Below are 13,030 nucleotides of genomic sequence, written 5' to 3'. Positions count from 1 at the left end.
CAACCTTTCAGTGCACCAAACACTGCTCCAACTGAGCCAAACCAACCAGGGCAATTAGTGAGAAAAATAAAGGCAATTTTAGACATATAATGCATTACAGAAGACTCTGGTGCTTTTGGATGGAATGTTTGTAAATGTCTAAGTCCTTCTGTCGTAATGTGTTAAGTTCAATGTTCCTTATTGATTTTCTGACTGCATGGCTTATCCATTGATGAAAGTGTGATATTAAAGGAGTCATCTCATGTTGCAGATGAATCTTATTGGTTCAATCTGCCCAACTCTAAGTGGTCTCTCAAACCTTTGTGCCTGTCTAAGCAGTCTTCTTTATTCTCAGTGGCTCCCAGTAGCTGAGGGTGTGCCAAGATCTATCAGTGTCCCAAGGGGAGCATCTTAGTTAGCTCCTAGATGCAGGCTGTTTGGGAGCTGGATCCTCTCTTTTATGGGAAGACTGGAGATGGGTGTTTCTGTATACTGCACTGCACTGTGCCTGGGAGGGGAGGGGGCATAGTCAGCTAAGAATGGTTCCCTGAGTCAGGTGTTCAGAGCATTCCCAGGGCATCAGACCTGTGCAGATGCTCTGTTCTGAGAGATAAATTAGTGAACTGTAGTGAGGCAGCGAGAGAACACAAAGATGATGTCCAGCATCCTCTGTGTTTTCAGGGTCTCTGGGGAGTATTGCAGTTGGCCCCTAGATATATGTTAGAAGTCTGCTCTATAGCTATTAAGATAAGCAAATTCTTTCCTTCTTGTAAGGAAAGAATGAGCATTGTCATCTCTGTGTGGTCTCATAGACACAAGCCTTGTTAGCTTTCAAAGCTACATGTTTTCGGGGCCCATGTCTCTGGTGGAAATCTTAAAAGTTCAGGTATCAGATGTGGAGTCCAAACCCTTCATTCCTCAGGGAGAACTTGGGAGTGTTATGGGGAATGAATGTGATACATTACTTATATTAGTCTAACTAGCCATAGAATAGAACTAAAATAAGAATTTACTAACAAAGTAGTTTATAAAATAATTTATGTAAAGCTGCCCATGTTACTCGTAGTAAAGGTTAAACTTAGCTCATTATTCTAACATGATTTTTCTCTTAAAACCAGAACTTGCATGTTCTGCTTTCTCTCTCCCTCCTGAAAAAAACCCTTGCCTACACTGAGATGTTAAGATGGGCTGTCAAATCTCAGAGGGAAGGTGGAGGTGGGTGGGTGGGAAGAGATTAACCAAAGAATTAACATGCATATATGCATAACTCCTAGACACAGGCGTGGTGAAGGCCTGGGGCCAGGGAGAGGTGTGAGCTAGAAGGGGTCAATGGGGAATAAAATGGGATTCTGTAATACTTTCAACAATAAAGGTAAATAATAAATAAATAAATAAATTACAGAAGGATTAAAAAAAAGAAGAAAGGCTTTGGGAAGAGAGTCCCCCATCTTCTCAAGTGGCTGGCACTTGAATAAACCTCTTTCTTTCTTACTAGCACCTTACTCATGAGTTTGATTTTCATTGTGGCAGGTAGCCAGATGTGTTCAGTTTTGGGAGTTGTGGCAGGTAGCCAGATGTGTTCAGTTTTGGGAGTTGTGAGTTCTCTCCTGGTTGTGTGTTGTATGACAGGGATGAGGTTTATGGTGATATTTTGTCTCAACCTCTTCTATTCATTTCAACGTGTGTGTGTGTGTGTGTGTGTGTGTGTGTGTGTGTGTGTTTTCCTTATTTGCTCAATATGTGTAGGAGTATCTCAGCTACTTTCTGGGTTTCTTTCAGAAAGAATTGTTCTGTATGTAGCTGTAGATCCAATGTGCCTGAGGGAGGAGGTGAGTTCAGGAGCTTCCTATGTTGCCATCTTGAACTAGAACTCTTAGAAAGTGACTGTTACATTATACAAATCATCTACATTATACATATGAAGTCAATAAAATTTCTAAGCAGAACCCAAAGGATTAAGAATAATTAGGGTTTACAATGGACGAAAAACTCTGGGTGGGGGGGGAGGTATGGGAGTGGGAGGGGCAATGGAAAGATATGTACACATATATTACCTTAATAAAAAAAAAAAGAATAATTAGGGTTTAAAATATATTCAAATTAGAGAAACTTCACTGCCTTTGCCAAGTGATCAAAGTTGACATCACCAAGAATGGGACAGACTGTCTTCACATTCCTCCTGCTATCATGTGCTGAGGAACCACCATCGCTTGTGTCACATTCTTGCCAAAAACACATCCCAGGAATCTAATAATGAGGTCATATCAAACCCAAATTGAGGCATGTTGTACAAAGCAGCTGCCTTGTACTCTGCAAAAATGTCAAGGTCTTTAAAGACAAAGAAACACAGAGAAACTGTTCTTGGTCAAAGGAGATTAAAGAGATATGACTAAGTGTCATGGCATCATGAATTAGATCCTAGACCAGCCCAGGAAAACATATAACTTTTGAAAAATCACTGCACAATTGACATTTAAATGTGGGTTGTGTGGATGACACTTTTGTATAATGTTAAATTTCTTTATTTTGATGATGGTAATGCCATCATGTAAGAGAATGTCCTAGTTCTTAGGAAATGTATATGAAGTATTTAAGTGTAAAAGGGCACAATGTCTAAAACTTACTGTCAAGATGGTTTAGGGAGAAAACAGACTGTTGAGAGAGCAAGAGTGAGAGAGAAATAGAAACAATTGTTGAATCTGGGTAAAGGGTATATGGGGGTTCTTTGTGCTATTCTTGCAACTTTTCTCTATGTTTAAGGTATTTCAAAATAAAGTTAAAATTTATCCTGTATGTAGACACACTGAATGGCCAGATTATTATGATCTCTGAATGCTAAGTGCATGAATTCGTGCATGGGTGGGGTCCAGCCAGCCTGGCCAGGGGGAGGGAACATAGGTGGTTGGCCGGCCTGCCTACTGGTTGAACTCCTGGTCGAGGGGACAATTTGCATATTAGCCTTTTATTATATAGGATATACACTGAGTGGCCAGATTATTATGCGTTCAGAGATCATAATAATCTGCCCACTTAATCAATGTATGTACACACGTGTGTGTATATATGCATAGATGTATAGAATTTAAGCCTCAACTTACTGTAGATAATCTCTTCTGTACACAAAAGCCACTCTCAGACACCTGCAAACTTCACACACTCACACATTACTTACAGAGTCTGGCATGCTGCTGCTCTCACATTATCAAATAAGTCCATGAGCTCACAGCAACTCTGAAGGCCAAGGAGCAATGAAGAATACTATATTTGTAGTTCCTACTAGAATGGCTATGCTACTGTGGGAAAGGATTCAATTCATGTCCTTCCTACATGTAATTTGAGGGCAAAGTCTTTGCAAGTGTGCCAATGTTGCCTTTGTATTCCTTCCATGAGAGCATTACAAATGCAGGGAAATCCCACCACAGCTCAACAGAACACATCCATTAGTTTGGATGCTTTCTCCCCAGAACACATTTTGCTTGCTGGTGCACAATCTACACCAGCTTGATCCATTTTAATTTTTAACTGAAATAATTCCCTCCCCTCCAGCCTGTGCCAGGTGTGAACAGAAAGCCAAATGCCCTCCTCGGAGTCCTCCACACACAGTTGTCTTAGACATGGTGAAGTTTTTAAATTCCTCAGTTCCCTAGTTGAATGCCATTCAAAACAGCCAGTCTGGTATTTCAACCAAAGGCTGGTTTGGGGGAATGGCAGGAAGGATAAATGATGTATTCATGTAAATAGGATAAAAACTGCCCGGCTGGAATGGTTCAGCAGTTGAGTGTCAACCTATGAACCAGGAGGTTATGGTTCGATTCCCCATCAGAGCATATGCCTGGCTTGTGGGCTCGATCCCAAGTCGGGGGCATGCAGGAGACAACCAATCCATGATTCTCTCTCATCATGGATGCTTCTATCTCTCCCTCCCTCTGAAATCAGTAAATGAATTACTGAAATCCGTAAATGAATATTAAAAATAATTAGGATAAAAATCTTGGCATATGTGGACTTCAAGGGAAGTCTTTCAATGTAACAGTCACAAGTTGGCATTATCACTCCACCCTCAAAAACTTCGTGATTCGTCAGAGATGTCACACTCAGTTAACATCATTCTTAATGAGCTCAGCCATCTGTGATTTCCAAAATCATTAGAATAGGCTAAAGCTAGTGAACTTTTGTAATTTTTTGAATGCCTAGCATCTGAATCCTGTTGGAGAACTCCTCATCATGAATCCTGGTGGGAGAAAAAGACAACCTCTTGCTAGAGACGCTGACATTGCTACTCATTCCCTAGCCTCCCTTGCAGCTAGAGCAGAAGTGAAGCAGGACAGAGATGAGGGAAATCTACCTCTGACAGTAGTCATGACTATGTATGGTAGAGGTATCCTCCCCAGAATCAGTTCTGCAGCAACCTTTTAGGTTAGACTCCTGCTACTCAAGATGTCCCCTTAAGTTCGGTACCATGAACAATAGAAGTGGCATGAAATTCTCAAGAAGCAAAGTGTAAACTGCAAACTGGTCAATTCTTACACTTGTTATTACTAACACAATAAAATAAATGACAGGACAGTTGCACAAAAATGGCCTCCGAAGCTGCAAATGCTTGCCACCTTTGATCCAGAAATCTCACTTCTGGGAATGTGTCCCATCTTTTCACACAAGCCAAATAAGAAATGAGAGATGTGCAGTATTGTTTGTTATAGCAAAAGACTGAAAACAACCCACATATCCCAGCAAAGGGGACTGCTTAAATAATATCCCATATACAGTGGAGTGTTATGCAGCTATAAAAAGCGAGGAAGCATTTTATATATTGCATTGGAAAGATTCATTTTAATATCATTAAGAATGGACCTCTTTAACCCATGCTTACATTTAAAAAAGCAAGGTATATAAATAGAATGCTATATTCTGTGTAATGAAAGGGAAAAAAGGAGGAATACATGTCTGTAATAAAGATACTTTGGGAGGATACATAAGAAATTTATGTACTAGCTCTGATGCTCTGACTTCCACTGAAGCAGCTGACAAAAAATGTTTAATATTTACTCAGAGGGCAGTGAGTATGATCTGGGAACAGGTTGTTTGCCTTCTAGATTTTGCATTTTTCAACTGGATGCATGAATGACCTATTTAAAATTAAATAACTAAATTAGCCTGGCTGGTGTAGCTCAGTGGTTGAGCATTGATCTGTGAACCAAGTCACAGTTTGGTTCCTGGTCAGGACACGTGTCTGGGTTGTGGGCTTGATCCTCAGTAGGGGGTGTGCAGGAAACAGCTGATCAATGATTCATCATTGATGTTTCTCTCTCCCTTTCTGAAATCAATACAATGTAAAAATAAAAACAAATATAGCAGTCCAATCAACACTTTTTGTAACATAACTGCGTGCTTTATTGAGATACACAGTAAAGCAGTAATATAATACAATAGTAAGGCATATATTTGGTGAAGTCTGATATGTTGTGAAAATGCAGTAAAACTGAAGTTTAAAAAAATAATTAGTAAATGTTACAGTGTTGGTGTTAAAACACAATGTATTATGATACTCAAGTAAGAACCCAGTACCTGAAAACAATGACATAACATGCCATGTGATGTTTATGCTTCAGTTACATTGATTATGATTTAGTTTTTAACACTCAGTGGTTATACAGAACACGAAATAATGTCCAAATTATGCTTAAAACATAGCAATAAAGCTCTCACTTTTTATTCATATATTTTACCAGACTCACTCCAAAACTAATGTCTAAAAGATAAAACAAAAAGATTAAAACAAAATTATGCACTCACTCTTTGATTTTAGAATAAAACTTAAACTTCTTAGTAGGAAGTAAAGTAACCCCTTGTTTTAAATCGTGGTTAAAAAAAATTCTTAAAGAAAAAGTCCAGCGTTACATAAAGGAAAAATGCAAGACTCAAACCGAATATTAATGTAATTTGTTACCTTAGAGCTTTGGGTTTTCTTTTGGAAATTATAAAGAAGAAAGAAAATGGGGGTAAATGTTCAAACAATGGACAAGTGGTGAAGCTGTGAAATAAGGTTTGCACAATTATTAGGAACACCCCAAAACCAAAGTGAGGTAGAAATAGCATGACAAGCCATGTTTGATGTTAATTATCATAATAAAATAAGGGACAAAACCCACACTCCAAAAGTTAATTACATTTGATGTAAGAGGTAACAGATTTGCAAAATAATAGGTCACATGGTGCTTTCTATTGATAAAATTTTTTAAACCAAAGATTAATAAGATGAAAGAGTAAAGCTTTTTCCTACCAGCTAGTCCTCTTGAGGTTTTCTCCTCTTTTTGAACAATGTTTGTTTATATATTTAACTTGCTTAATCCACCCAAAAAGGATTGCAGTGCCTTCTGGAACATCTGAACCTATATCTATCCTCGTCCTCACTTAGAGAAATGCAAAGGAGAGAAGCACAGTTCACGAACTTCTGGGTGGATATTTAACAGTGTCACAGTGTGATGGGGCTACTGTCTTACATTTTTCCAAGGGTTATCTTAAAGTAAGTCCTATGGCATTTAAAACTCACTGCAATGAGAGAAAAAAAAAAGCTTAAAACAAAAAGGTAAAGAACCAAAACACCCACTGCTGTTGCGAGAAGAGAATCATTTAGTTGTAATTATATAGATTTCTATGTATGGTTATGAAGATTCACCCAATCCTTTACTTCAAGAGTGGCCTGCCTACTCCCTCAGAGGGATCAGCTGAGAACCCAGAGCCCTCCTCACCTCTGGGCGTTTAAAATGTCTTCTGATGCTCTGACTTCCACTGAAGCACCATGAAGTCTAAATTGTGGCATTGCCAACAGCAGGAAGCTGTATATATCAACCAATGCATTATTCTGACATAATAAGTCCTGTGTACTCATTCACATGTTCCTTTTCCCCAAAAATGCAATACTCTAGTTGTCAGTGGAAAGTTCCAAATGAGAAACATCTGGAGCCCCAGACAATGTTTTAGTGTGGTCGTTTCCTTCTGCCTTCAGGCTCCAGGAAAGCCGACCAGGTAAGCTGAATGACCAGAAGCAATTTCTTGCCATTAGCAAGTGGCAGGAACATTTGAACAAGAAATGTAAAAGGTCTCTAGAAATTCCTATCGATCTATCTATATACCTATAGTATCCGCATACTTATAGACATATATAATAGATGTGTACAACGAAAACCCAAAACCCACAGCCCGTTCCACTCAGTCAACAACTCTCAAGAGAGCAATGTGAAGCAGTCATTTGGTAGTGTCAGAGGAAGTCTTATCTCAATATGCAAGAAAAAAAAAAAAGCCATGAATTTCATATGGATATCACGCTAAAAGGAAGCAAAACAATGTACTGCCTCAAAGTTTGTGTGTGTGTGTGTGTGTGTGTGTGTGTGTGTGTGTGTGTGTTTTTAGGGGTTTTTATAAACAACTTTTTTTTTTAAATAAAGCACACTTTAGTTTACAATCTTTCTGTATAACTGTTATAAATTTTTAAACAACCCAAAATGCGTTCCATATAAAGAAATGGCAAGTTATTGAACTATCAAGATTTTACATGTAGTTTTCTTATAACTTTTTTTTGTACAATTGCATAGACGTGTAAAACCTGCCATTGTTAACAAAACAATAACAGACTTAGAAACTACTGAAATCTACAGTATAGTACCACTACCCTTCACAAAAATATAGATTTTTTTTCTTGTAAACTCTTACTGTCTAATCCTCTTGGTTGTATGAATATTATAAAAACCATGCGGGAATCGGGAGTTGTAAAACATTTATTCTGCCCCTTCTTCATCTGTCATGACTGAAACTAAGGACTCCATTGCTCGGCCCAAATCATCTGCCAAGTGGAAAAGGCTTCCTACATTGTGTCCTGGAAAACAAAGAGAGAGAGAGACTTCACACAGGTGCAGGCATCACCCCCCGGCTTTTCGCCATGTGGGAAACCATTCCCCATTTGTTGGTGAGGACAACACAGAAGCTGCATCGAGGGTATATACAACAGGGTTGGATTTCCACCAGTTTCCAGGAAGAAGCAAAGCCTTGTTAATGAAGCCATTTCACGTTGTTAGTATTAGCTGAATATTGGATCAGACTACGGTTGCCATTTGAGTAGAAAAATGTCGAAGACCACACTCATCTTCTCAATATAGAGCAAAAGGATTCCATGGCTGCCCTAGCTGGTTTGGCTCAATGGATAGAGCATGGGCCTGCAGACTGAATGGTCCCAGGTTTGACTCCAGTCAAGGGCAGATGCCTAGGTTGCATGCTCGATCCCCAGTAGGAGGCGTGCAGGAGGCAGCTGATCAATGATTTTCTCTCACCACTTATGCTTCTATCTCTCCTTCTCCCTTCCTCTCTGAAATCAATTAACAGTACATATTTAAAAAAAGTATTCCATGGGTAAGCAAAAGATTCTCCTCATCACAGGAATATTTCACCCTTTCCTAGTACTAGATTTTTTTTTAATATCAAACAACCATCACCATAACTATCACCACTACCACTGCCACCATTGCCACTCTATGGCCATCACCATTATCAACACTACTACCATCACCACAACATGAAATCTTCATTTCAACGCTGTTTCAAGCTGTTGGCTCACTTCTTCCCCCCCCCTCTCTTTATTGATTAAGGAATTACATGTGTCCTTATCCCCCCATTGCTCTCCCCATCTCCCCACTAATGCTCTCACCCCCTTGGTGTCTGTGTCCATTGGTTAGGCTTATATGCATGCGTACAAGTCCTTTGGTTGATCTCTCCCTTACCCCACCCTCCCCTACCTTCCCTCTGATGTTTGATGGTCTGGTCTATGCTTCTCTGTCTCTGAGTCTGTTTTTGTTCATCAATTTATGTTGTTCATTATATTCCACAAATGAGTGAGATCATGTGATATTTATCTTTCTCTGACTGGCTTATTTCGCTTAGCATGATGCTCTCTAGCAAATGGTAAGAATTCCTTTTTTTTTTTTTTTTTTTTTTTTTTTTACCACAGTGTAGTATCCCATTGTGTAGATGTACCTGTTGATGGGCACTTAGGCTGTTTCTAAATCTTAGCTTTGGTGAATTGTGCTTCTATGAACATTGGGGTGCATATATCCTTTCTGAGGTTATGGTGGAGGTGACTATTTGCTTTCTGCTTTTACCTGGGTTGAAAAAGAAACTCTTGATGGGACCTTTCTGTACACTATTAATGTTTGAATTAGAAAGCTTCAAAATAAAAATCACTTTCCATTCCAAATTACTCTGGAGCCCAATTATAATAAGACCCACATGAGTTTGGGTGTCCTGTGAGTCGAGTTTTGATCTCCTAAATGAGGGTTAACTATTAGGATCACCTTTTAGTAGCAATGTGACATGGCCTAGCATTAATCCCCCAGCACAGAAAACAGAGGCAGGACAATATCCCTGGGTACTTTGTGGCAAAATTCCGATCTAGAGTAAAATGATTTGAGACGTACTGTATGGCTTGACTTTTCATGTAGGTACCATATTTTTATATGGCTTATTTTAATTCTTGGTCATCAGTAAGTCATTTCACTATTGAAGTACTGCCTTGGAAATGAAAAATGCTTTACTGGGCTATTACTACCTTGCCATGTATCAACTTTACAGATTGCCATAGTAATTGTTAAAATCTCTATAAAAATTAAAGATAGACTAGGACAGGCATTCTGTTCTAATATTTATTTCAAGAGATGTCGTTTTTATATATGAGAGAGGATCTGGAGAGTATTCATAGGCCACACTTACACAGTGATGGCACCAGATCAAACTAAGACTTATTGAAACTGTAATGCCATTCAGCCATTAAAAGGTGATCAAGTTTATAAAAATCTCTTTGAACTTATCAGTGCAAAGAGTTTCTGTGGGAACTAATTATATTTTTAAAAAAATTACTATGGATTTTGGTTGAAATTGCAAACATAAAAACTTAATAAAACATATGTACTACTTATAGAGCGGGCCAAGTGCTTGGCAGCCTTCAGTGGAACTGAAATAGTCATTGGATTTTTATATAATAAATATAGTTATATATTTATAAATATATAATATTATATAGTCATCAATAACCACAGGAAGACAGTGGGTCCTTTGCTGTTCTTTTGAGCTTAGAGCACAAATATATAAGTGATGTCATTAGGTTAGAGGGCTTTCCTTGTATCTATTTTTGACCGCCGTGCAATCCTGGGAAATCGCAATTATTCATGCATAATTGAAAATGGATGGGCTAACAGTACATTCTTAATTACTTGCCATCTTAACAGCAATTAGTGAAGCCAGTAAAAACAAAACTCAAGATCCTTGCAACTTGGTATCTGAATTCCAACTATTTCTCATTACCCACGTATAGTCCACCTTGTAGATAAAAAAATGTTACAAACATAAAACAGGCAAGAATTCATTTTTCCTCCCATTGGCTTATTGATAATAATCAAAACATGCCTATTTTTTAGATTGTTTGCTAGGGGATGCGGATTGCAGTTCTAAAGATAATAAAGACAAGTAAATCCATTTCTAGATTACAGCAGGTCCTTGAATAACATTTTGTTCACCGCTGTTTCGTTATAACATTGATGAGCTGTCGTAGGAACCCAACTCTTGTTTATATCAATGAGCCTATGGCGAAAGTGGTTTCATCATATGTAATTTCGCTTAAAGCCAATAACCTACTGATAATGCTAAGTGAGGACTTACTGTATATAACCAAGTGGTGCTTGTGCTCCTTGAAATAGTGATCAGTTACTACCTAAACAGAAAACACTTGCGTCTCTCAAAAGGCATGAGTTCTAGGTACATCTGCTATTGAAAAAGTTACCTGGTAAATTACTCCTCATTATTCTTTTTTTTTTTTTTAATATATTTTATTGATTTTTTACAGAGTGGAAGAGAAAGGAATAGAGAGTTAGAAACATCGATGAGAGAGAATCATCGATCAGCTGCCTCTTGCACACCCCCTACTGGGGATGTGCCCGCAACCAAGGTACATGCCCCTGACCGGAATCGAACCTGGGACCTTTCAGTCCGCAGACCGACGCTCTACCACTGAGCCAAACCGGTTTCGGCTACTCCTTATTATTCTTACTATGCCATACACACACCCACAAAATGGTAGGTGTCCTTTAAACCTGTCTAGACTGTTCATGTTCACCAAATGACCTCATGGCTGTCCCTATGCTAGAAAAATGGTGTTCAGTCACCTCACCATATCTACATTATGCCTTTGGTCACTTTATTTTCAAATACTTGTTTCACCAGAATAGTGATTCCAATGTTTCTCATGGATGTTTTCATTAGAGCCAGAAAAGAAATCTATCTCTTTGACAAAATACTGCCTCAAAGAATCATATATCTCAATCCATTGGAGGCATAAAACTGCACTCTACTATGGATACAGAAAATAGAGTTGTACTCTGGTTCTATTGTCCAGTGCATAAAGCAGAACATTAGAGAGGTCATTAATTTTACATGACAGGTATTCCTAAAGTCAAAATTAAAATCTTATATTAAGAGCGCGAAAGGCACTGAAAAACAGGCAGGATTCAGGCATCTATAATCAGCGCCAGGAACAAGCTGACAACAAAATACATCTGTAGAAAGTATTAATTTAATCCATTTTAATGCAAGGATTGTTGAACACAAAAGCACCATGCGTTGAACATTAGGGCAGTGGTATGTTTTTCCAAGTTGGCGCTAACTGCGACACATCCAGTCTCACACGCCACCGCTGCCTGAGGGAGTTATTTTCCGCAGTGATTGGAATTGAGACTTTCTGGTAGTGAGCCAAGCCCTCAATAGCAATCTGGCACTCTATTTTTTAAAAATATAATGCCCAAATAAATGGCCAAAGCAAAGCCAGAATACTGCAGTGAAATCTGCTTATCTTTCCTTTTCTATAATTTAATCTTTGGGGGGTGGGGGTGGGGAAGAGCTGGTCTACTATACATTCGGGGTATTTTCATAGCATTAAAAAGATCACTATTATTTTGTTCCTCTGGCTCTCTGGAAACTTGATCGATTATTGTGTGCCTCAGGTAGTAAAGCTTCCAAATGCATATATGACTTCAATTATATGTGCTGGCCTTTTCTAACATTCATTCATGAGAGAAACATGTTCAGGGTGGTCAAGATTACGGTGCAACTTTTTACAAGTTAAAATAAATGTTAAGGAGCACTTACCAGAAGAATGAACCCTGGAGGTCTCACATAAGAAGTACGTGAGCCAGGCAAACCGTCAGGATCATTCAATGCTTCACCTATTCAAGTGTCCTCAGTTTCTCCTCCCAGCTACCACTCCCTCCCTGGGAGCCCACTGCCCCAAGCCTTGGAAGGAGCACTGGTATAGACACACTGAAGGATCATTCAATTATCCTTTATTTATTTATTAGTATGACTCCTTATATTTAAATGAACAAGTGGCTACTCTTGTCCATCCTATTACTAAGGATCCAAAACCTTCTCTCATAAGGACTCTCCACCCATCCAGTCTACTTCCCAGATGAGTACATGCTATTGCCATCCATGAGAGGGTTTTCCTTCTCATATCAGTTGCACTTAACTCTTGGTAGAGCCAATTTTACTTCAGTTGGGCTGTCACTCAACACTTTGTCATCCAATCATCATTTGATTAGGTATAATAACTCAATGTCTAGATAATATTTCTGGTGGAAGTATGAAGGAGCTTTCACTGTAAAACCCCAAACCACATACAGTGATAATGCCATATCCTACCCTTTTAACACCAAAAGAGGCATAAAAAACCCAACAACTCTTAAGACTCCCAACATTTATTTTTTATGTCTAATTGGTTAACATTCTATCTGGCTCCAAATGCCAAATAAAAAAATAAGCGTCCTCTAAGGGGCGAGTAGAGATGACACAAGCCTTTCCAACACCATGTTCTAACGTGGCAGTCAAGCATCAGAGTTAAGAGTGGCTTTGGAGACTGCCTGGATTCAAACTCTGTCACCTTGGGCATAGTTTGCCCTTTCACTTTCCTTATCTGTAAAATGGGGTTAATAAGGGTATCTACCTCAAGCTTCTCATG

The 13,030-nt window shown here is 38.8% G+C and overlaps 1 protein-coding gene across 5 annotated transcripts in view; it reads right to left on the bottom strand.

Annotated features, from left to right (window-relative positions):
- Positions 1-5,343: 5,343 nt before the first annotated feature.
- The window catches only part of DMD (dystrophin), a 2,141,216-nt gene continuing 2,133,529 nt past the window's right edge, over positions 5,344-13,030 (bottom strand). For all 5 annotated transcript variants that reach the window (XM_084869361.1, XM_084869360.1, XM_084869362.1 and 2 more), the window contains one exon: positions 5,344-7,852. In XM_084869361.1, the coding sequence (XP_084725487.1) occupies positions 7,841-7,852 (12 nt within the window). In that variant the 3' untranslated portion in view covers positions 5,344-7,840. The remainder of the gene's footprint in view (positions 7,853-13,030) is intronic.

This window comes from Pipistrellus hanaki (assembly GCF_964339955.1).
Source record: "Pipistrellus hanaki genome assembly, chromosome: X".
NCBI classification, from domain to species: domain Eukaryota; kingdom Metazoa; phylum Chordata; class Mammalia; order Chiroptera; family Vespertilionidae; genus Pipistrellus; species Pipistrellus hanaki.
Note: the sequence above shows the minus strand (reverse complement) of the source record. Positions and strands in the feature narration are given on the sequence as shown.